Source organism: Papilio machaon, chromosome 16 (genome assembly GCF_912999745.1).
Source record: "Papilio machaon chromosome 16, ilPapMach1.1, whole genome shotgun sequence".
Lineage (NCBI taxonomy): Eukaryota > Metazoa > Arthropoda > Insecta > Lepidoptera > Papilionidae > Papilio > Papilio machaon.
The window spans coordinates 3,009,643-3,036,727 of record NC_060001.1 but is presented as its reverse complement, the minus strand read 5'-3'; the positions used below and the strand labels follow the sequence as shown (position 1 = coordinate 3,036,727).

Sequence of the window (27,085 nt, the reverse complement as noted above, 5' to 3'; positions counted from 1 at the left end):
TAAATATTTTAATTATATTCTAATTCGATATACAAATATTTTCTTGCGGTTTTATTGTCGGTGTTACAAATTTTACAAACAAATAAATATTCAACGCAAGAGTAAGGCTATGACTTGATTCAATGTTGCTTGAATTAAGCAATGAAAATCTTTATTTTCACTAATTAAAACATTTTAACCACAGTATGATTACATGAAAGTTAAAATAAAAAAATAAAGGTCTAGACAACATTAGTTAATACCTTACATAACTATTGTTTAAATTGAAAGATTGAAGTCTGTCTGTAGCGACTTAATTAGAATTTTTTGTCCAAACGAGACTGAAGATAATGTACGAGAATTTAAAAAAATTGCAATGTATTTTTTTAATCACGTTACAATAATAACAAGTATGAAAGAAATAACTGGTAAAACTTTTGAAATTAAAGGTCGTAACAATAAAGGTCGAACACCTGTGGTGTCCACAGCAGAATCCAATATCAACTTCTCAATTTAAAACAACATGTCACTCTTTCTTCCATTTCTGTCTCGTGCACACAAAGCTTTGTTCGACGCCGGAAAGCACCCGGGGCGTTCTCGGACCCAAACGGCACACAACGGACATAAACGAAATGCAAGTAGCTACAATGTACATTGCCCGCGGTGGTTCGACGCTCTGAGTGAAAACTCTTGTACACTAGACGATGTACATGCTTTAGCGAACTACTCGCCTATCGTATGCACTTACCATGGCATCTGATTTCACTAAATGTACCATTAAATGCATTATTTGTTTTAATTTAAAGAGCGTCTAAAAATGTAATGCAGTTACAGTCTTGCCGCTGGGCATCAAATGTTTAAGGAGGATCGATCGATAGGTGACTCAATCTATCTACGAGTATGTATATAAAAGAAAGTCGTGTTAGTTACACTATTTATAACTCAAGAACGGCTGAATCGATTTGACTGAAAATTGGTGGGCAGGTAGCTTAGAACCAGGAAACGGACATAGGATAATTTTTACCCCGTTTTCTATTTTTATTCCGCGTGGACGGAGTCGCGGGTAAAAGCTAGTTTTGAATAAAAATAGTTTCCCAAATATCGCTTTTCTCTCTCTTTCTAATCTTTTAAAGCTTGCAAGATCAATTTCGTAATGTATTTCATTATTAAGTATTATGTAAGAAATTTAGATATACATTTTGACATATGACCTTCCCAAGTCACGGAATCGACATAGTAGTAGGCGCTGAATGATCTGACGCCAAGAAACGCTTCGCAGGCGACAATAAGCCTGCGCCCGACGAAGATTGATATAATGCCCGGCCATCCATCAACCGATAGCGTCTTAGCGCCTTTAACGCATTCAACGAAACAATAACCCACCACCCTGCCAACAAGGCGATCTCAACCGCCATTAATATTATGAAACAAAAAACGCCCGCGAATTACGCCTGCGAAAAAATATGACTAGGCTTTTTAATAAGTAGATAATCATAAATAATATCAAGGGCGAATAAGACGGCCCACTTTTGCTCTTCGGTTAAATTAATCAATCATTCAATAATAATATGACGTAAAAAGTTTTTTTAGCTTAGCAACATAATACCTGCTATACCCTGCTCTACAAATTACTTATATCAAATAACAAGTGTCAAAATGATTCTCAGTCCAGACAATCAATTACTTACTAACAAACGTATATATAATATATCAAAGACAACTAAATTAAAATTACACATCACAATTCGACAAGTACCAAAATTAGGTTGGTTTGTAAAGCCTGCAATCTGACATCGATCGCGAAATAAAAATTGAATAGGGGAGAATGTACATTAGGCTGCGTAAAGACGAACGGGCGAGCCACATTATGCCGCATACAGACGAATGAGAGGACCGCATCGGGGTGCGTTCATACTATAGAGCGGAATATTAGGTTGCCTACAGACTTGCGGATGGATAGCATTAGTGTGCGTTCCGACGGGCGTACTGCCTCGCCCGCGGCAGCCGTCGTAATCAAGGCAGCTTTATACCACTAGATGGGAATTATAGATACGCACCCTAAGGCCCTCGGCGCTACGGGCCCGTTGTGTCTCACTAGCCACTTGAGCAAGTACATTCTTAAAAGTTATTAGCTTGTCTGTAGCTATACTGGTTTTAAATCTTATTTACAGCTTTAACTTGTACTGCGTTAAGCTGTTACTGGAGAGTTGTTGTCCATAGGTAATGTTATAGTTTAATTTATTGAGTACTCAACATCACATTCACAAAGAATAAGGAAGGTAAGGTAATAATAAGGTTTTGATAATAATCGTACATATGCATAGCGCAACATAGTGATATTAAACGAGTCACAATGACATGTGTTCGAACTGATTTAGTTCACACGTCTTTGTTCCACATCTAGCGCAAAGCTTTTGTTCTTTCCATTAGTTTCAAACTATCACATTATTCCCGCACTTCCGCACTTAAAAATATAGACATACACAAAGTAAAAGAGAACGCCTCGAGAAAGGATAGTTCGAGGAAAAGGAAGTTATGGTCTTCTCTGCGGGGGCATTGCTGCACCCCCAGTAAAACTTAATTATATTGATATTCAGCTATGTGCAACTTTGATTGTAAATCACGCCAGTAATTTTCGGTAAAAAATCACAACAATTGCTGACAATGACAGCAATTGCTAGATCGCGGACGGGAGCAAAAGCTCTTATCGCGCTCGTAAAAAATGGTTTTAACTCAAAACATCTAAGCTAGTCATAGTAGGTTGACACTTATTGGTATTGTCAAGACGGAGACGTGTTTACGGAGACGGTGATAGATGGCGTCGAGGCCCGAATCAATCTTCGTTCTGCCGAAATGATATCAGACGGCCGGCGAGAAGTTACACACGAACTGAATATCAACTGTGATATTAGCAAACATTACGATGACAATAGATAGAAAATGCATACATAGTTTAATAATAGTTACTCTGGTAGATGAGTAAGCAGAGTTTTAAAACATATCCATTTATCGCCAGAATGGTTTAAAGGATTGGGTACTCCTACTAGCTTTATGTCATCATCGATGGACTTATCAAATGTACAGATTTACTAATGGTTTTCCTTTTTATAGCAAGTACCGAGCTTCGCTATAGTAACATTTGCGTTAAAAAATGGCATGCCTTTTGCGTGTCACTTTGAAATTATGTCAAATATTTCACCGAGTTTGGATAAAGTTCGATACGTTTTTATGAAAAAAAAAATTGAGTTTTATTCAAACCAGGTAAAACCAGGTGGAATTTAAAATAATATTCAATTAAATTGTTTTACTAAATAGTCCAAAAATCGATTAAAAATAATGTTTGATTCTTCTATAAATATATTTAATGTCAAATATGTAGTCATAAATCTTTTGAATTAAAAAAGCTTTATAAAATCCACCGTCAGTTTTGATAATATACCAGTTCAATTTTCTTCGGAAGAAACAAATCATGATTCGAATACTCGTAACAAAAAAGACTCTAATTTAAAATAATGTCAAACAATTTATGTGTCCAAATATAATATAAAATCAATACATTAAATATAAAGCTCGTGACGCAAACGCCTGCGGGAATTTTCATTGAATCATCTGGTACCTGGATCCCAGAGCGACCCTCTGTCAATTTGAACCAATGAATTACATGACTAGAAAATAAATAGCTCCTAAAGGTGAAACTGTAACGAACGAACGCCGTAACAGAAAATATGAAAGGTTAATATTAAATGAACAGAAATCAAATACATGAAGAATATATTCTTTGTTACATATTCGAAGTAAAAGTAAATACGAAATAAAAACGACTATATAGAGCGTCGGTGGCTCAGGGGTTAAGCACTTGACTTGCAATCTTCCGGTCGTGGATTGAACAGTTGTTTGTTTACATATGTACATTTATCCGACATTTTTACGATAAAGGAAAACATCGTGATGTAACCTGTACTGAGATAAAATTCAAAGATATGTGTGAAGTTAACCAACCCGCACTGGGCCAGCGTGGTTGTCTATAGTCTAGTTACCCCCAACTTGGGCTCCGAGCCCCTCGGTGGGGACGTATAGTGAGCTGATGATGATGATAGAATAATAGAAGTATCAAAAAAGATAGTTGTATTTTATTTTATCAACGGGGAACAACAAATCATCTCAACAGCACAGTTATAGACTTGCAAAACAATTCAAATTTATGAAAGAGTAAGCAATTGGAAGTTTCATGCTCAAAGTCAATTCTTGTTTCTTTTAAGTAGATTAAATTAAAGTTCCACTATTAGATTAAGTGTAAAATATTTTATTGATGATAATATATTAAAGAACTATTTCATTATTGTATTATTTGATTAAATATATTCATTATTATCTAGTGTTGCAATAGTTAAAAATAATGTTTGGGCGGGCGGGTTCGAACGGCGGATTTATGGTGTCACTTCCGCTTCCACAACCCTACCACCTCCCGACCCTTCGACTTCACACATCGTATGGATTGTTGATTTTGTTTTTGTTAAAAAATACATAGACTGTTATATAGAGAACGGAAAGCTATACTGTTTAAAGCCCGCTATACATCTTCAAACTTGAAACTTGAAACTGACACTTAAAAGTTTGCCTACACGCGTAAAAAACTGTACAATAAAACTGTTCCGTTAAAACTGTATAGATAAAACTCAAGGTAACTTAAACTAAGGTTAAACTCTTCTAAGGTTAATCTCTTAACTACTCTGAATGTGACAGTGTGTGCTATTTATTATTCGGTTCAAACATCCCCATCTCTTTTATTTGTAAAACATTTGAAAATCTAAAATCTCTTCTCGCTATTTGATTTCTATTATCGAAACTTCTAGTCGTATCACAGACATTATACAGGTGAACGACTAGAACAAAATATCGATTCGCGATAGTGACCTAGTAACGGAGACTTAGCGATAAAGCCTGCACTCCGCACCTAACTCAACAACACTTCAGCTCCTCTTACAGCGCGCTGTATCCGCTTTGTCGTGGATTACGTAAAGTTACATTACGGGTTATCACATAGAAGATATACCTTCCTTCTACATCTTCATAATACACAAAATCTCTACAAGTGGATATTAACTTAAAAAAATTGAGAACTAGTAGAATCGACCTGACGAATAGTAAAGGATTTGAACATGTTGCCGGCTGCATCATGTACAAAGAGTAAAATGAATAGCCATTTACTAAGCTAGCGTATATCATCTTTCGACAACTTTACAACCTAAAATTTGCGCGAAATTTCTTCTTCTTCTACCCGGCCACGTGAAGTCCAGTGCTGAACATAAGTCTTCCCATATACAAATAAAACAAACAAAAACGCAAATCGCAAATATTCGTCATAATTAGCTCTTCAGGAATCATGGTTATACACTAATTTAATCGTCAATTTTATTAAATTGAAAAGAAAAGTGCATTTGTATGATGATAATCAAACAAGATTAAATTCTTTAATAGTAAGTAAATAGTTCTTTGGCCTAGTTTCACGTCCTATCGATGCAATCACCAAACAAAACGTGATACTCTCTTATTTACAAATCTTACAAGTAGAAGCAAGCCGAGCGGTACTCGGTGCGACTGCAACTGTTTGATCTGCAGCTTGTCCGTTGTAAGCAAATTGTCTTCCCAATACAAATATCTATCTTGTAGTTCCAATAGCTTAAAGATAACAAGATATTCTATCATTGTTACCTTTTTGAAATAGATAAATTGACATCTAAGATAGGTCTTAACAATAACAAAAATGGAAAGTAAATGGAATGTGGTACCCATATTAATTAACACTTATTTTACTTTTCTTAATTCATGAAAAGAAATCGAAGGTATAATAGGATCTGTCTACTTTAAAAGTTAGATTAATTATATCTTTAGAAATTATATTTACTTTTGGCCGCAACTACGTCCGCGCGGAGTTTACAAAAAAAAGAATGTATTCTACATCCAAACTTTCGTATTTATAATAATAAATAGATAAATAGAAATCTAATTTATTTATTTCATTCATTTATCTAATAACTTTAAAAAATGTTTAATATTACGCTTCATGCTTTGCGCAGTGGCATATATTCGTCACAAAGCCGTTTAGAACATGGTTGTCGCGAGGACGGTATCGTAGCGGGCCACATTGACCCAAATGAGACGGCATTTGGCGGCCCGCTCGCCTCATATCCGACAATATGTAGGCCAACCATCTGCGAAATTACAAACCTGGTACAACACCCTCTATATTACTGTGACGTCACTTTGGTTTACGTCATTAGATTAACTAATCTTGTAGCATGTCTTTTTATTATTCTACTACGCTGAAATGTATTACCTGATTGCTGCATTTGTTACCCACTGTCATGGACAAGCGCTGCTTTTTTCAGTGTAAAAGAACACTGTTAAAATAAATTGTTATCTTTTAAATTTTTAACCGTATTTTCAATGCATAAAAATTATGTACAAAATACTAATGTTGAAATACAAAATAACTTGTTGAATTTTTTTTACACTTAAAAAATTTCTAAAATTATTAAATAAAATTATAACGGTTAAAAGAAGAAAAGTTTGTGTGAACGTTCGGAAACTTGTGTGAAGCGGAAGTTTTAATATCATTACGCATACCGACATGTCTCGATCTATTATGGGCATAAATTAAATTATAAAAGTTTCTAATTGTTTCGGCGGCTAACGAAACTCATTACGTGTTTGTGGCCCAAGTTAATGATAACAGGATCAGATTTCATTCGCTCAAAATTATGTTTAAAATACAAAAGTCTTTATATTTCGTTTAAGAATTTGTTAAACGGTTTATTAGTACACATAACTCTGTGGTCGAAATAAATTTCGAATGCTGTCTTGTATAGGTTCATTTTATTACATTTACTAGTAACCCTGTATGTGACAAAACATGTCAAAATTTGTGTGAGATTTGTCGTTGCACTGTACGCCCGATAGGGGGCGCTGTACAAATCTAATACAAGTTTTGTCGATGACGCTAGACTTAAAATGCTTGTTTCTTTAATAAAAAAAATGACCGCCGCACATATTCGGTTTTTTGCGGCTACATTTAATGTATATCAGCGCCATCTGTTGTGCGGTAGCAAAGTCCCAGATGTCGTCCGCCGACTGAAACTAATAAATGAGCGCAGCCCTAGGGGAAATTAAAAATAGTTTCCCGCAAATCAACAACAAGCGAGGGCAACTTACCGCACCAATATTGGAGTTAACTTCGTGGTGGCCACACTCGAGCTTTTGATAACGGAAGCCGTAATTAATATTCAAATTTCTCTCCAGAGTTTTTTCTTGTGTACTATGTTTTTAAGAATGACTAAAAGTAATTAATACTATGTATTGCATTTTTTAATAAACCGATTAAACTTTAAGTTGATTGGTTTCAATTAAAAATGTATTTTCATTTTTGCTTATAGAAGCAATAAATGTTCATATCTTGCATTTCTCTAATTACAGTTATAAAATGTTGGAAACCGATTCGAAATGAAATATTGATGGCATCGTTTCCAGTCAGAGTTCTCCGGCGGGAACGTCATCCATCTTGTCTCCGTTCGATCTCTGTAACTTTCACGTTTACGTTACGAGCTCTTCGCTCGCCACTAACAACTAGACAGTTTACCTATTTCCTGTTCGAAATGAGACCAAGTATACACCCATTAATGTTTACTTTGCGAAAACTTTAGAAATACAAATGCAATAAGCTATCGTAAATGTTTCCAACTTTATGCGAATTGTTTTTCTTTTTGTGGATTTAGTTCGTGGCCGTTGCGACGATAGAAATATTAACTCTTGCACGATATTGTTAAAAGTTTATGAGTAACAGTTGTTCGTGAAGAGTTTACAAATACGAAGTATGTTTTTTGCTTGGATAATTGATAGATTTTTGCTTTCGTAAGTCCCGGTTTGGTTTACATCGAGTTAATGGAAAGTACTAAGAATAAATGTGATTTAGAATTTCTAATTGTAAAGAATAAAGAAGAATGCAGACGCTTATTAAGAAGAAAAAGGTAAGAATAAGAAAATAAATCATCTTTAACCGAAATAGAAGAAGTAGAAGCGTAAAATAATGGTATCAACATATACACTCAAATTACAACAACTGCGGCATGTAATTTCATCACTTAATTTATCAACATTTAAAATGGAATGTATAAAATATTTGGTAGCATGTAGAGGGTTAACAGTTCGCGTATATATATAAATTGTGCAGTCGGAGTTGGGACAGGAAATTAAAATTGGCGGCACCTGAGAATAATGAGATTCCCATTAGTTATATTCGCCCTACCTGCTCGAGATTTCTTGCTAAATTAATGTGGCAATCTAAGAAATCTTTCATTCCGCTTAAACGTTATGCGCTCTAACCCGGAAAATTTATCTGAATTTTCCACAGTCGATCTTCAAACTAAATTATGTATTCCTCACATCATAATCCAATAAGGAATCACCAAAATTACAGAATTAAAATTTATCTTATTTACAAAAAAAACGTTGGAAACTAATCTTACTAATATTATAAATGCGAATGTTAAGATGGATGGATGGATGTTTGTTTGAAGGTCTCTCCGGAACACCTTAATGGATCTTGATGAAATTTGGCACAGATGTAGCACACGGAAGAACACATAGGCTACTTATTACTTTATTTTATAATTACGCGCGGACGCAGTCGCAGGCGACACCTAGTAATTTATGAAAAGTAAAAATAAAGTTGTATCATAAAAGTTATAATAATTAGAAAGATGTAACAAAGATTTTCTTTCAACTTTATGTCACGTGTTTAACATAAAAAAATCTGTGTTTAGTGCAAACTGGTGCATTGTGCCTTAAACACGATTAAGGCTTGTAGCACACAGCCGCAACAGAGAACCCGAAACAAAACAAACTTTATTATATTTTTTATGGATTCGATAATAATTAGTTAAACCGTTCCTTTTTATGCTTTGTGTTAAATTACGCTTCTAGTTCGCAATTGCGGCTGTGTGCTTCTGGCCTAAGCAATGGGTGTTGTAACAGTTTGCGATAATTCTCGTCGCACATTCTGCGAGCGGAGCATTACTTACAGTAAACGCGACGCTAAGCGCTAAACACTATCCTACCCTAAACATCACTGTCTCACGCCACGACAATGTTACTCTCGAACGTTCGAAATATATTTTTAAGAAGAAAACTTGCAATTAAACAATGAATTAAATAAACTCGAATCACTATATACCTATGATACACTTACGAAAAATACGATTGGCCAAACAAAGGTCACGAACAATTCTGTTTTTTTTAAATTATAGATCAAGTCGGCCCAATGGATCTCTGTGTTTAAAAAAAAAGGAATGGGAGCGTGTATTATATGATATAATACACATGTCATAACTGCGAAACCTTCCTTAATAAAAAAAACACAAACACAGCATAATCTCAACTGAAATGCAAACTCTAGAAATCTTTTACAAAGCCGATGTTTCGTATTATTACAGCACAGACCTGTCATGATTTTTTTCAGAGTTGCGTATCGCTACCCTCTCAGACAATTTGGCTGAAAGCACACATTATACTGGAAAGCATTATCAACAAAGATTTTTATCCCTCGCAAGCTAACTAGTGACATGTACCGACATTGTGGCCGCGTTATATGGTGTTGACAAAGGGAAAATGCGCCTAACGGAACTCTCTATCTCTTAGTTAGTCTATACCATTTTTTCGTCTCCTTTTTTAAAAAAGAGCGACGGCGGCTCAAGTATTAAGCACTTGACTTGCAATCTGCAGGTTCTGGGTTCGAAACTCGCCATGTACCAATGTGTTTTTCAATTTACGATATATGTTCATCTATCCGACGTTCTTACGGTCAAGGAAAATATCATCATCATCACTGGGCTAGCATGGTTGACTATGGCCGTGTCACCCCTAACTTAGGATAGGCTCTGAGCTCCTCGGTGGGGACGTATAGTGAGCTGATGATTACTTAAAATATTATAAATTTGGAGATAAATTCAAAACTGAAGAACAGCCCAAGCCGAGGCTCCTGAGGGAGCTCTCGAGCCTAGTTACTCTTAAACGAGGTTTAGGCTAAGCGCCATCTACGCCCGGCCACCTCAAGCCCGGTGAAACTGTAAATGCCTCCTCAAGGCAAACAGTGACTACTCAGACACAAAAAAAAAACTGAAGAATCATACATAAATACAAGCATTATCTTTTGTATATTAGAATTGTTTGTTTTAAATATTTCTTGGAAAACTTCTATTGTGTGTGTTAAGTGGTTTTAAAAAGAAATTAAAAAAACAAAAGAGCGCTACATTTTACTATCAAGAATGTTTGAGCTATTTACTCGAAGATGCTTCTCATAGATAATGCAACACTAATAGCGTGTAACAATCGCGCACTGCAGGTTGCAAGCATTAATATAACACGGTTTCTAAAGTTGTTACTCTCTAATCGTGGATTTGGTACATAGTTCCATTAAAACTTTGTTCTAAATTATAACACAAGACGATGTAATTTCAAACGATATACAGCACCTTATATTTGAAAACAAAATAAAACCAACGAATATTTGAGAATATAATTTTAAACTTTCGTCTTGTGAGGGACGAAAAGAACACTCTTTAAGCAAACGGTATTAATACAAAAAAAAAAAAACACCACGATTCTTAGTTACTGATAACGCGTATTAAAAAACTTGGAAAACTTGTACCAAGTGATTTTAGAAAATGGTTTTACATTTGCAGATTAAAATATTTGCAATAATTATTGAAATATTATTTACTCTTTGCAAAATACATCGAGATCAAAAACGATATGTGGATCGAAATGCGCTCGTAATGAATCTCTTAGTCTAGAAATAGTCGGTTTCAGAATTCAAACGCAACGTGAGAGCTCCAGTGTAACAATTTTTTTCTTTTGATTCTAGCTCAAATGTAATGAGATCTCATATCAAAGGCTATTTGATTCAACACTAGTATGTGAATTCTCACGTCCTTTCAACTCTAATTCAAAAAAGTTAGCAAATATATTTTTGCACATCAGTGATTAAACAATAACAAAGTTTCTTACTTTTAAACATGTTGCTGTTAAACGAAATCTGTAAATTAGTTACAAAACATTCCCAATTTCCCTGATGCAGCAGATATTCAACTAAAGAAGCGAGAAAAAGAAACAAAACGCCACCTACTGTATGACTGGTGAAACTGACAACTTCAACTCGCCCACACAAGCTGACCACAAACTTGGAACAGAGCGCGCAACCACCTGAATTCGCCGAAATATAGAAGTGAAGCTTTCCGAGATAATTTTTCCCATTCCTATTCATTCCCTCTTCCGTCCACTTCCGACGAAACAAAATATAAAAGCTTCAGAAAGACAAATAAATGAAGAAGTACTTGAAGCATTTACTGTATAAATTGAGTTCGACAAGGGCCCAACAGTACAGGCTGCAGTTACGCTCCAATGAGAACAAAATAAGAACACAAGATTAATTGTCCCCGAGAGGAGAACAGTGAACCGGAAGTGCATCCATGCCGGCCGCTCGCCACTTGCCAATCGCCGCCATTTTGTACTTCCGGTGCGAAACACAATAGTTAGGGAGCTACTTGATCTATCGACAGCAGATATTGCCTCATCTTACATAAGCGCCACTTAACATGATTTACAGGTAGTATTCGAGTATCTTTTTTAAACCACAAAATAGGACCGTATATTGTAGTTTAAGACAGAGATAAATGTGCAGATAAAATGTTAGATGTCATGGAAATTTCGATTTTTTTATAGCACTTGACAAAATTATTATCTACATGCGGTATATAGCAGTCATATATTATATATATATACACACCTGGATTTATAAGTATCTATTATTTGTAAAAGTGCGCACAAATATTGAATATATATATATATATATATATATATATCTATAGCCTAGAAAGTGTCATTTATAGTTTAATTAAAAGGCTACACGAAACAATTACAGGCATCTCCTAGACTCTTACCGGTAACAACTTTCCTGAGGATCGATGTTATAAATCGAGTTAAGCGACATTTAACTTAGCCCCGAGGGCTTAAAGCCAATCAGAGGCTGTTACAAAATATCACAGATATAAAGACCACGATCACAAGTTTAAAAACTTGACAGTTCTGCAGAGCTTTTGAAAATGACAGCCATCCCTTTCCTAAGGTTTTGGACCCAGACTCTGATTAAAATGTGAAGATATGAAGTTAAACTCATTATTTAAATCTTAAATGAAATTTTAAAGTGACATTTCGAAAGCTGTTTTTTATTCAAGTTCCAAATCTGATTTCATAAAGACTTGTCTTTTCTAGATATTTTAATTTTTGAACTTTTCTTTTTAAATAATATCCGGTGTATTAAAATGTAGCTTTCTTAGGAAAGATTTTATTTCAGCGTACCGCTGTAATTACATTTGCTCTGCTATTATGAAATTACAACTTACTGTTTTGCATATACAGTCAAAATCTGTTATAACGACATCGAAGGGACTACTCATATTGAGTCGTAAAAACCGATATTTGTAACAACCGGTGACAGGTATTAATAGGAAAGATATGTGTATAACATTCAGCCAGGACCTTTGATTTTGGTCAATTTAACCGGTATGTTGTTCTAAACGATGTCGCCATAAACGGTTTTGACTGTATAATATTATATTTGACTACGGTTTTACTTACATGTGTACTCTTATCTTACTAATATTATAAATGCGAATGTTTAGATGGATGGATGGATGGATGTTTGTTTTGAGGTATCTCCGGACCGGCTCAACGGAACTTAATAAAATTTGACACAGTCGTAGAACTAGTCTGGTAAAACACATAGGCTACTTATTACTTCACAGCGACAGCTAATCTAATTATAATTTAATCAGTTTAATTCAGAAATGCCACAGTCAACCTTTTAGGCCTACAGTTTTGTGGGACAATTTGTTATCCTAAGATTACCATATTGAAATTCTCAGGACAATGTCTTTTTTCATACTTTATTTTTGTCGTAGATGTTAAAATATATAAATAAATAGGATAATGCTAGGTATTGTAACTAGTGTTCGCAACATCTAAAACTTTAAACAACTGTGACGAGTGTGTAATGTAACATCAACGTAGCAAAGTGCAACTAAATTTTTAATGGTAGCGTACTTCTAACTCACGTCTTGCGTAACATTAAGAAGCGACATCGCACTTTAGAACGCTTTCCTTGTACTCCTAACAAACTATGGTAAGTTTTTTTTAAGTTGTGGTAAATATATTAATTAAAATCGATCTAATGTACTGTTCGTAAGAAACGGGATTCTTACCACGATTAGGCTGTTGTGCCAAAATATCGGGAGCTCAAACAGCCTAATCGTGGTAAGAATCCCGTTTCTTACGAACAATATATTAGTAAAAACCACGAAAGTTATATATAAAATCTGTAAAAAAGCAATTTATTTTTAATTTTTTAATTATGCTAGTTAAAAAACAATAGTTGCGAGTAATTTCTAAAATTATGTCTTAATTTGCTCTACAATTTTCTATTATGATAGTACTAAATAATTATATCTAATTTAGTTCGTAGGTTACGTGTGTTATCCATACACTGAAAATCGCATATAAAAGAAAGAAAAAACCTTTGTTTTCATTGTGAGAAAAATTTGAAAACATCGCAATTCAATTAGTGTAATTAAAGCTATCAATTAAAGCTAATGCAAATGCATCGGTCTTGCAATTCACACGGTATAGTATTCGAACTGCAACCAACAAAGGTACTGTTGGGAAGATTAATCGACAACGGTGCATGCCTTGGCACGGAAACGCATCCATATCTGTCCACTACCGGCTATCCGTTTCCGGTCTGCCAGTAAATATGTATTTAGTTTGTGCAAGCACTTACGCCGCGAAGGATATACGAGAAATGTTTCTACCATACGTTTGCGACAAGACATTCATCAATCGTTTTAGTTGTTATTGATTTTAAGTATTTCTGAGTTGTTTATACTCAAATAGGGATAATGAATGATGGAAAATGTAAAAGAGGCTAATGAAATAATTATGTTTTTTTTTTTAATATTTATATTGAATGGTTGAGTCTGAGAAAATATTCCCTTTGTTATTTAAACTTTATGACGATTAAAAATGGTCTTCACAACTTTGTTCTTTCGCGTGATTTCGACTATTTTTACCTCTCGCATGCGTTTCTTAATTAAAAATGTATATAACATCGAAACTCTCGTACATTTTTCTAGCAATACCACTATTATCTAAGGTGTTAGGTAGGTCAGGTCAGGTCATAAAAGATTTCTGTCATCGTTACCAGTTCACTGACCAAGCGTGCAGCTGAAGCGATTACACCCTTTATAAATAATTTGCTGACTGAGTACACCTTGAAGGATAGGCTATAACGGTGTAAAAATTATGTTGAAAATTAAGTCATGTAATATGAAAGAAATTAAAGATAAAATTCTAATAAAATTACTTATGAAAAAATTAGAAATGAAAATATGTTTCCTTTGACACAATTGATTTCAAAATATTTAAAAATATTTTCCTTAAATATTATAAATTTTCCAACTCCATATTTGATATAAGGTTATGAGAAAACACCTGAAATTTAATAAAATACCAAAAATTCTTCTAAAATACAATTTCATTTTCTCAAGACGGATCATGAAATATTTGAAATTTTTAACATACTCGACGGATTTCTTTTCGGGCGTCCTCTAAGAAATTTTTAACATTGTGCTCACTTTAGAAGGAAAATGGGGTAAGACGAGGCGAAGCAGCCGAGCGCCGGAAATTAAATCAGTGCCACCTTACTTACCTGCATAATCCTGCATCGCTTACTGCTCAACTCCTGACTCTCAACCCTACTGGTTATAAACTATTTTTCGAAATAATTGAATAATATAAATAACGAATACAAAAATAATCTAAGCGTAATGTGGAATCGGAAACCCCATTCTCATACACTTAATGTAATATTTTGATGACTTAATAGACATATTTTAAAAAATGTAAAATGTGAGCTCCCTTACGCTGCTACGACGCTACGGCGCTACGACACTTACACTACTACGAGACGTAGTAGCACCTGTAGAACGATGGGTTATTTTCTTACATTTATCACTCATAGGTTAACACAATTTAATGATTAAATTAACAACTCAATGAAGAAATAACCTACAGAAGTGTGTGTTATCGCACCATGAACGATAACTCGCAGGAAATCAACAGATTATTAACTTTACTTCCACTTAATAGTTTAGACATCAATTGGGTTGTTTGTAAAGTTTGAACTGAAGTTTAATTGATTGATATAGTTAAAAGTGATTTATTACTATACTAATAACGATTTATTACTATGAACGGTACAAGTTTTTAATTATTTTATCACGTTTGTCGTTTATATTTGTATTGTATTATATTATTATGTAGAAACAAACTACAATTTTATAACGACTTAACCCCAAGTAAATGGTTATCAATATCGATATATAAAAACTTGAGAGGTGTCAAGGGACACCCGGATGGAACGAAATTCCTTTCGATTAATTAATGAAGGAACCAATGTTTATTCTATGAATAAAAAACTTATGTCTTCACAAGAAGTACATTTGATTTCTATGAATTTTCGTTATATATTGTCACGTCGTTGCCATGGTGAAGTTGCGCTCATTCGTCGTTAACATACTTACTATAGCAAAAAGTGTCGTGACAACTTTTCGTAAGAATTTTTTCCGTCTAGCCCCCTTTCACAACGCGCGATAAGGAACTTCGTTCCAACAATTGAAGCAGCTACTAATTGTTTTCTGATTGAATTTAATTTCCACAAAAAAGTGAGATTTTCATTTGAGTAAGTGGTTTATGTATATAATGTCGTTCGGAAAACCATTTCGTTTTTTCTCGACAAGGCATTATTAAACATAGAAAATAGAAACAAACATAGAAATAAACATTGAAAATAGAAATAAAAACGAAATGATTTTCCGAACAACCCGATATAATATAATATCTGACGTTCTTACGGAGAAGGAAAACATCGTGATGCAAACTGCACATATTTGAGAAGAAATTCAATGATATATGTGAAGTCCACTAACTCGCACTGGGCTAGCGTGGTTGACTATGGCCTAGTCACCCCTAACTTAGGGTAGCCTCTGAACCCCTTGGGTTATATCACGTATAGTGAGCTGATGATGATGAAGTGATTTATGTAAGTTAAGGATTTTACTATCACTTTATCTATTTATTATAATAATATTAAGTTAATTAACTTTATGTTTTAATTAAAAAGCCCGAGGGTGGTGAATCAAAATCTAATATACCACTAACTACATAGATGCGGTAACACGAAACTAATAAAGCGTTAGATATTAAGTTTCAATCTCGTTACGATATTTTGAACCCTTTGAAAATGCTTTAAGTAATTAAAAGAGGCTCGAAGTCGACTGGCAGCCCGGATTATCCCTTACTGAACAACGATTTGCATTTTTCATATATATTTACTCATATATTTCATTTGTTTAAAACTTTGTGAATAGCGAAAAGGTTCGAAAAAAAGCTATAAATTACAACTAAATTCAACAAGTAATTCCCACATAAACCAAAAGTAAATTAAAAAATGTTTGCTCTAATTCGAGCAATTTTTTTTTTAAATCAAATCAAATCAGTTATCACAAAAACATTAATGTTCTAACAAGAAGACAATGAAAGGGATAATTTCAAGGCGTATGTTATTTCCTAACGTTATTGTGTAAAAGAAAAGCGTGATAACACGAGTGTCGAGAGCGGAACCGTCGCAGCCATTACAGCTAACGAGCCGGTACACAAGGACAAAACGCCCTGACCCGACAATGCCCACCTCGCCTTATGTACTTATGTTTATGCAGGGACGTAAAACAACTTACATCCCTTATATTTACATTATGTAACTTTTTTAGTTAAACAACAAGCATTATATAGTTTAAGCTAAATAACGCAAGAAGTTATTTATTTACAGCTAAGTATATACTTATGTAGTTAGAGCGAGGACTAACAAGTCGTGTAACCCAAGTATACAGGGATATTGTTTTTGACACCATCTACAGTATGCCAATAATCTCGTACATGAAAGTCTGACTCTGATCGAAACTGTCACTCACTTTTTTATCATAAATGTTCGATGAAATTTATTCCACACACTTGTTAAATGTAGCCAAAATATACCTATTTTAATAACGCTTTATTTAATAAAAGATTGAAAGTTTATGATTTATAATTAAAATATATACTCTTTATTTGGTATCGTATTTAAAAAGTCCGTCCATAAATCATTGGCAGCAATGACCACAAAACAATTGCGGACAACGGGTGCACTATCTCGCCATGTCGTATGCGCCGGCCATTTATATTGCCGGGCTTACAAAACACAGAGTCGACCGCACCACAGTAAATTGCACGAGCGAGCTACGCACTACAATCTACCTAGTACTTTCCAACTACAAAACATGACACAAAGAAAACTTTACATTAATCTCAGTATACATAGAATTAAATTTGCTTCCCCGCAGCTCATCATAGAAGCTATAATTTAACACGTATGTTTACAATAAAAAACTTCCTCTTATGACTAGACAATACAGCAGACACACACAATACACAGAAAGGAGAAACATCCTACGAGAAATGGTTAAGAAGAGAGGTCGTGAATCACACACACAGAGAGAGAGACAGAGAGAGATGTTATTCTAAAAAGGTTTCGACGCATTGTAGGCATTAAGTAAAATTTCACCATTTTTTTTAGAAAATGGTTGTAAACGTCTTGAACTGTACATGTATTTATGTACAATGTGATCAGTTAAACAGAAATACTTAAAAAAAGTGCAAAAATTAATGAATAGTTGTACTAACGCGCAAGCATTGTTCTAGAAGAAACATAGAGCTGTACTTTTTGTCACAAATTGTACACTGTTAGTATCCTCGTATCAATTTGTTACTCTGGTGAGTCGCGGTAGCTGGAATGGACTTTAACATCGGTCGCTTTGTAATGAAGACAGATACATTCTCCTGTAGGTTTTTATTTCGCGTCTCGGAGAAAACTACTCGTTCGTTTTACAAGATTTCAGGGATATATGGCTTTGGTTCTCTTTGTTATTTAAAACAATGATATCGCATGGTGGAGAAGTAAAGGAAATTGAAAAGTACTAGTTGTTGCCCGCGCGGAATTAAAAAAAAAAACTTCTATGTCTATGTTCTACACCTTGTAACAAATATCCATCCATCTTAACATTAGGATTTATAATATTAGTAAGATTTTATACAAACGATCAAGTGCAAAGAAATTTGGGTCATGAACAATTAGTATACAAATCATAAAGTAAATTCTTGTAATTTTCATAGTAACTTTATTTCTAATTTAACCAGATAATTTATGTGCAAGCAAACGAAACAGATTTTACGAGAATGACAATTTCTTTTACATTTTGTTCCCAACCCGCCTCAGCTGGGCTTAGCAAAGTGAAGCGAACGCAGTCTGTGTACAGACCATTATTCTTATTTGACGACTAACGACGTAATGTCGGCTCATTTGTTTATTCTCTCAAATGTGGAATTTACAAAGGAATATGGAAAACATTTTATTGTTTATGTTTTTAATTGAAATGCTTTTAGATTTTATAACGTTGCTCTTAGGTATGTTTTCTTTTGTGTTTTGTTTCAACACTTTTCTTTTGGATTGCACCATTTTGGTATTTCATATTTGAATATATTTTTACATACATATTACAGTGTTAAATTAAAAACTGCTAAAATAAACGGAAACGTAAACTTAAAAATTCTTAAACAGTAAGTATATGTATAATAATTTATCGCATCTTAAAAAGAGTTTTATCGTTGGTTCTGAGCAAAGTTAAAGTGGGCCGTCACTTCGCTTATTTCCTCGACCTAGAAAGGCGGTTAAGTTAATATCCGGCCCTAGTCCGCATGCATTGTGCGGAAGCTGCGTAACTATATCCGATCTAATTTGTAGCACGTTGCAACCGCTTCTACTTAATGATAAATTAATTCTACTTTGAAATATCAAAGTCATATAGTGTCCATTGATGTTTAAATAAAGAACTATTAACAAAGTTCACAAACTATTAACAAAAAAGTTTTCGTGGGCAGATTCAGTTGGGATTGAAAAATAATCATAACGAGCCTTCAAATGTACACAATGACGTTAACAAATCGTTTGCATGAGTTAGGAAAATTTAATAAATATATGAAAAAAACAGTACTCAATATACTTCGTTATAAAATGCTACTAGAACAGTATTCTGTGGATATAATAAAGCTTCGTAACTTATCTTAGTTATCAATCGGGACTGAGGATTGAAAACTTGTGTAAGCCGAAGATCCTGCCAGAGACAAGTTCCCGGACGTTTTTTTTTTCTCTTCGTGATAAGTTCGTTTTGCTGACAGATTATATCGCTCCCTCAACTGGGGATCTGTGGAGGCAAGCCGTATCTCCTTTTGTGGATTATGAAAATACGTTTGTGTAACTGGGAATGTTACTACGCTCACTAAACTTCGAATTTTATGTTGTGTTCAAATTTGGAACCGTTATTTTTCTTTTTCTAATCTCTCTTTAACCTACTTACTTTTTATATCAACTATGTTAAAATGATATCTATTTTCAAACTATTATATTTGGCATTTCTTACTTCTTACTTATAAATACAGCAATGACAGAAAAAGATAAATAAACAAAAGGATCAAGTGATACGGAGTTACTATTTCTACACATTACTCAACAACATATTGTACAAATATAAGACTTAACAAAGATCAGAATACGTATGTGATTTTCACAGTGGTAGAGCGCGCAACAACAATATTTGTTAATCTAATGCGTACTTTACTGATTTCGACCGATGAAATACCACGACCACACAGAAGGCAGGTATGAAGTGGAAGCAATTCCGCGGTTCGTCTGATGAGTTTGCGAAGTGCAAGTGGAAGTGGATTTGGCGGAGGAGGGGGCAAAGAAGAAAATATCCTATTTCTGTGCATACCCTCCTCCATTGAATAATGATAGGCAACGCAAATGCAACTGCAGTTGTCTATGGGCAGTGGTCGCATCGCTATATCGGCAAATTCAAGTGATCAGTTGCTCATTTATCTATTATTGTTAATGTAAAAAAAAATGTGACATAATATGGAGGAGACGAAAGCACAGAAAGGATATTAAAAAATAACTCTTATATAACACTTGAAAAGCATTATAAATATAATTAGTTTAATGCAGCACATGGTAGGTGCACGAGTGTAAACGAGCGAGACATTAAGTTGTCGACGATAACGAGGCACATTACTGATCGAATGGCCCCTATGGGATCTCGCATCGGCTTAAAGTATACAAGCGTTAGTAACGACACGCTGTACATAGCTCAATTGACATTTAAACAAGAATTATATCGTTTTATTTCTTAGTAGTTGCAGCTCTATGTTTTAATCCTACTGAATTTTAAGCAGCCTGTCTGCATAAAAACCTTTATTTGTTTGTAAAATGTTGTAACACCTTAACACCTTTTATATAGTTGTGTGGGACTTTGTTCTAATCCCAAGATTGACAATGTACCTATACATCTTAATAATATTATAAACTAGCTTTTTTCCGCGACTCCGTCCGCGCGGAATAAAAAAAAATAGAAAACGGGGTAAAAATTATCCTATGTCCGTTTCCTGGATCTAAGCTACCTGCCCACCAATTTTCAGTGAAATCGATTCAGCCGTTCTTGAGTTATAAATGGTGTAACTAACACAACTTTCTTTTATATATATAGATAGATAGATGTTTAGATGAATGGATGATGATGATGTTTGTTTTAAGGTATGTTTTTAACGGGTAGAATGTAGTCGGAGAGAACACATAAGTTACTTTTAAGTTTTTTCTTAATTCCGCGCGGATTGAGTCGCAGGCGACAGTTAGTTAATAACTAAATAAGCATCTATAGCGGTTTCTAACTACGAAAAAAATCTTATGGTAGTGGAATACGATTTTTAAAATGTATTAAACCAGGAAATTGTGGTTTAAAATGTCTTAATAACGATAGCAGACCAATTAGAGTTTGAATGTTCCCTTGGAGCGCGATTAGCTGGAACATGGTTAACATTATCTGTTTTTGTATCTTTATTGTATTACTTCAAAAGTAATGATGCCCGTATAAATTTGCACTGTATTGTGTGGTAATTAAGACAATTTTAGTTCGCTCCGGAAACCATGTAATTACTCCCAGGATAACAATAAAAGAATGTTCTTTCGCTTTTAAAAATATATAATTACTGTTATCTTCGAATTATCTTTTAGAGGATATCTTTTAAGGTTTGCCAATCTCATTCAAGGAGATTACAGTAAAATTGTATCGATAAACCTTTGCCATTGTACTTTATCTTTCCAAAAAGATAAACGTTAACGTTAAACGAAAATTTACAAACAAACCAGAATATTTGTCAAATTCAGATGTAGACTTAAATTTTTTGCCTGTGTTTTTATTCATATAATGATTACTCGATAGCAAACGATGCGTAAAAGATGAATGAATTGAGACGTCTTGATGTCTTCTTAATCGCGATATCAAATCGTGTATCATTTGAATTGGAATTGTTACATCCTTCGTCATAAAATGTTCCCTTTCGTAATCTTTGCTTCAATCGTACCAGCCATCAGAGCGATTTGCCTCTCATTTTATTCTCACTCGGTGCTTTCGCCTTCCAAACAGTAAATTTAGAAGGTTTTTATGAATATTGTTTCACGCACAGTTGAGCTCTTTCATGTTAGAGACAGCTGTGAAGTAGGATGTTATTATCCGTCGCTTTATAGGAGTCACGTGTAAAAAAGACAATTACAGTCGAAGGTTATGGTAAAATAAGCTAACTAAGGACCACTTACGGTCCGGTTTCTAACCATTAAAAAGCTGTTTATTTCATACACTCTCATAGGTTTGTCCGATCTTCGGCTGGGATTTTCGACCGCAAATTACAATTTTTACATACCATTCTGCATCTTACGGAAACCACAGTACCGTAAAACCGTATCAGTGGTCAGTCCTACTCCGTTCCTAGATCATGTTCCAGCATTCTGATATGCACAGATATGTTACCTGCCGAAATGTTTGCATATCATTGTGAATACGTGCCTTATTTGTCTTCCAAGCACGTAGCGAATGAAGAATTTTTTGAATAAATAATACTAGTTCCGATCCTTACAAAGATGAAGTCTCATCTTTCGTGGATGTACTACGAATCTTTGCATTGAAATGTGACTCAAACAAGCTGTATTACATTTAATCTTAAGATTTACTTTGCTTTAGTTATTACGAAAGATAACGACCATCCAAAATACAGAGTATACAAATCATTTTATCGTATTCTTTCATCTTTACAATAACAGTGTACTTACGAAAATAAATCGACGATATCTTAACTCGTTCCCTAAATGGCAAAATCGTCAAACCGTAACTCCTTTAAGCTTCACTTGACGCATTCGTAAGCGTACTCAAAATATTACCGGCAAAATAATGTTTACGAAATTTCCAATAAAATATTGTATATTCCAAAAATAATACACAATTGAATTATTTATTGTGGGAATTCGTACAGCTTTATTCATTTGCTTATTTACAATTGTGATTCATCGAGTCAATACGTCATTTTCACATGGTAACACAGACTTGTTTTAGATATTAGAAATTTATGCTGCAGTTGATGTAAATATTTGTATGGCTATAGTAGATTTTTTATCGTTTAACCGCAACGATATTTCATGATATTATTATAATTGGTTAGTCATGATTGCAGAAATGAATTGGTTGACAAAATAAATCAAGGCCTTCTGATTTCAACTTAACCTTAAAGAATAGAAGTCGACGTCTTTTGTTTTAATAATCACCAAGACTACTAATATGTCATAATATAGCATAGATAATTAAATCGATATTTTTTGTAAAACTTTGTGTTTTTAAAAAGAGTTAATATTTTTGCCAGTTGATATTTCTTCTTTATTTCTTACATTTCTTGTGTAAAGTATAAAGGAATTCGCTAACATGCGTTAAGGCGTCACGTTCCACGTTCTCGAGCGAGTGAGCTTAGCAAATTGCTACCGACTGGGTAATGGAAAGGCAAATTCCTCAGACCGTCAGATATCGTAACAAAATACTAATAAGATCAAATTGAAACTTCTCTCGCGGCTTTTAACATAATTGATACAGCGTGAATGTTCGCACCATTGGATCTCGTATACACAAACAGACAATTTTCTTAGCAATTGATTGTGAAAAACAGTAAGAGAATTTATACTTTCATGAACTACTTTTTATACTTATATACTGAAGCAAATGTTTTGTTTGTATTTAAAATTATAAAACGCAGTCATCAATATAAAGAGTAAGCAGTGTTAAGAAGTTTTTAAACTTTTCGCCATCCGTGTGATAACATCAACAGTAAATCTCAAATTAACGGTGACAATAACTAATATAAAGCATCACAAGCTAACTTAAAGCGCCAACTAGATTTGTAAATTTCAACCGTAGCGTAATTTGATTACAATTATAACCGTTTTACCTGACAATATGCTATAATTGTTCTTTATCTGCGAGTGCTACTTAATTAAACTATTTACTAAAACTGTCATATTTGTTTTTACTAAATGATATATATGATTAAAAAATTTATTATTGTATTTTATTCTATGTTGAATATTTTTGGGGATACATAAATTTGTGACAATTTTTTATAATGTTTTGTTTTTTTGTTACAGGGGTCGACGACACACACAAGTTCCTCGGCAATGAGACTCACACAGACTACTTCAGATTATTATTGAGAGACGGGAACTACTTATTAGTAGGCAGCAGGTAAGATTGCTTGTATTCTGTTTAATAATTTTAACAATCTCCAGATTATTACATAATGTATAATTTGTTTACTTAATTTTACTTTACGAAAATGTTACAAATATTGTGTGCCTCGCGTGAATTCAATCAAAGAATCTCTATTTTATTAAAACATACTCATTTGGCTGTTGTAAAACATTTTCATCACATCTTTAAATTTAAAATTTAACATAGTACACGAATACATCTGCATACTAACACATATTTCATTTTAAAAAGACCCCAAGTTATACATTCAAATGAGATACTTACTTATTTGTTTTTCTCAACTCCACTCCAATTCGTAGAAAAGTTTAGGTACCCCTAACCGCAGCGTCTGAAGCGGCAAGAACGTGCTGTATCTACTAACACCGCAAAGCTAACACGGATGCACCTGTTCCATCCCTTTCCCTCCCATTACGCGGCTCAATAGTGCCGTCCTCCTTGCATTTATAAAGATTTTTGGCTTGTGTTTGGATGGAGGCAAGACTTAAAAACACCCCACGCACCCGCCGGCCTACAGTCGCCATTTTATAAATCCGTAGTGATGAGCATTCACTAAATATTATGTCGATACAATTTTTTTAATGATTTTTGCTTTGACAGAAATATACCTTCCACTGTCGCATTAATTTGTAATTTACAAAGTTAACTTAGAAACAATATGGAAACCCTCATGCATATTTGGTGCAAAGCATAAGTTATACTCAAATCTTAACTTTTGTTGGTTTCGAAATATTGCATAAGAAGCACAACAAAAGTTAACAAGTCAGATATGCGTTGGTAAGGTAACACTAATAAATCAAACCCAATAAATAGTAGTAATAATTTTTAATCGATATTTACCGTTACCTCAGTGTGACGGTACATCCCTGGTTACACGTAGAAACATGCCATGACATCTGCCCGCGCCGCGTAGCGCTCCGTAGCACCGCGCTACAAACTCCTGTATTCACATGGCTCCGAATTTAGTTCATGCTAATCCTCGCGATGCATATTTCAGAGGTTTTACCTTACAACTTTCATGTGAAATACAGAACACAGTCTCTTATAAATGCAACTTTTACTTAGCGTACATTCATTACCAATTCCAAGTACATCATGTGAAAGAATTTATACACATATAAATGTAATATGATTCAACAAAATAAGCAATGTTATTTAAACTTGTGCATGTGTGTTCATTTCAGACGAATTTATTTAGACGGACATAGTTTCACGTAAGTACGGTAATGTCAAGATACGATAAGCAAACTTTTACTGATTTCAAGTAAAAGAGTTTTTATTGGGCACGTAATAAAAAATAATATAACGTCGATTCCTCCATAAAATCAACAAACAGAAAGAGCAAACGCACAAACAATAACACAACAATATTTCCCGCAATGAAAGCGTCGGGTAATTTGAAATATTCATCCGTTCTTGTGAAGTTTGCATTTCTTTCGAAATCAAATTTACATGACAATGGTCACGGCTTCGTCCGTTGAAATCCTCGTTGCATTCTGCCGGGGATGATGTTAACAGGAGCAAAATGGCTCCAATAAAACCATTGTAGACCTGACGCCATAAGCGAGGGGGGACTCTTGAAAAAGAACAATTGAATATCACTTCTGTTTGCTCACACCTCGAACGATCTTCAGACCCCTTTTGTTGTGACGGGCCTACTGTAATAAAAAAACGAACTATATCTGACTTTCCAGACTTTATTTATCAACTTTTTTATCTCCACTTTTCATTTATATTGAATTGCCAAGCTGTATAAACAACTCAGCACTCTACGAAATTTAAATATTAAATGGACTACAACAATTACTTTATCTAACTCTACTTACAGAACAAAACTTTCAACAAAGTTATTCTTTTTGAATTAAGTATTTAATTATTAGATACAATAATTGCCAACATATTCGCCATCACTACTAGGTACATAAGGATTTCTAGTCGGAATTTATTTTATCCCAAAGTACTCTTGGTACCGAGACAACTATGGAAATAACTATGTTTTTAAACTCACTATTCTATTGCTATGTTTTCCTGACCCGTGTTAATTTTGTTATATCGCTTAGTCCGCCGAAACGTTTGAGCGGTGTTCTATGTAATGTTATTCACTTAAAGAGGGTGCAAAGTTCTTTTGTGTCCTTTTAACTAAATTAATGTTATGTTGATCATGCGACTGTTACATTGGGGACTTAACTGCTCCGTCACCGGCTATTGACAATCTAAACAAGCTTTTTTTTTAATTTTAACATAACATAGCTTTCTCTTATAATGTAAAATTTAATTTTAAAATCAGTGAAAGTAAAACCTAATACCTGTAGTATTTTTCGAAACATCGAGGTTCATAGCAATATGCGTAGAACAGACCGCCTATGTCTACGTCTACGGAAAGTGAGACGTGATCGACCCCGAATTTTGTGAGAACTGTATTACTTTATACATAATAAAGATGGTTTGGATTTTAAAATAATGATTATTTGCTCACTCAGTTTCGAATCATAACATTATAGAAGTTGTAAGTCTGATTAATACACTAAATTGTTTGCCACATACAGTGCTAGTATTTCAATGATATTCTAAAGAAAGTGGTCGTTAAAAGCTTATCGTGAATGTATTTATAGGTATATTTTACGTTATATTTTGAGTGTGCACTAATCTGTACCCGCCTGGCAATAATGGGGCATTAAATTTACCAAATTGTCAGATTCTCGAATGGATATCGCCGATTTAACCCTTATAATATATTGGGAAATTTGAGTATGTAAAATTTAATAGTGCTTTTTAGTTTTTAGGTTCATATCATAATGAATCTGTTACATGTAACGCTTCAATAAACAATTGAACAGAGATTGAGGTGTGAATAACAAAAAAATACTTGATATTTTATCATCCAGGTCAAGAAATTTACACTTACTGGGAGTCAGTAAGTGACTCCGCATGTTTTCAATAAATTAACATGTTTATATTCATTTGCTTAATAAATTCTTTCCGCAGTATTCATGAATAATAAGAACACAGTATTCACGTACAGCCTTCCTTTTGTACCATTCATCCAATTTTCCTTTCGCCATTTATCCCGCTTAAATAACAACGAACTCTGGATAAGTAAATTTTTCTTAATTAATCATATTTACTTGTAGCAAAATCAATGTCGAAAACAAAGTTTATTTCAGGTAACATCGATGTAAAATACATTTCTCATGCGCTTTTATTTTAAAATAAGA

General features: G+C 34.0%; 1 protein-coding gene across 1 annotated transcript in view; it reads left to right on the top strand.

Annotated features, from left to right (window-relative positions):
- LOC106716738 (semaphorin-1A) overlaps positions 1-27,085 on the top strand; it is a 253,117-nt gene that overhangs the window by 195,492 nt on the left and 30,540 nt on the right. Inside the window, exon 2 of the mRNA XM_045681704.1 lies at positions 23,750-23,846. Within this exon, the coding sequence (XP_045537660.1) occupies positions 23,750-23,846 (97 nt within the window). The remainder of the gene's footprint in view (positions 1-23,749; positions 23,847-27,085) is intronic.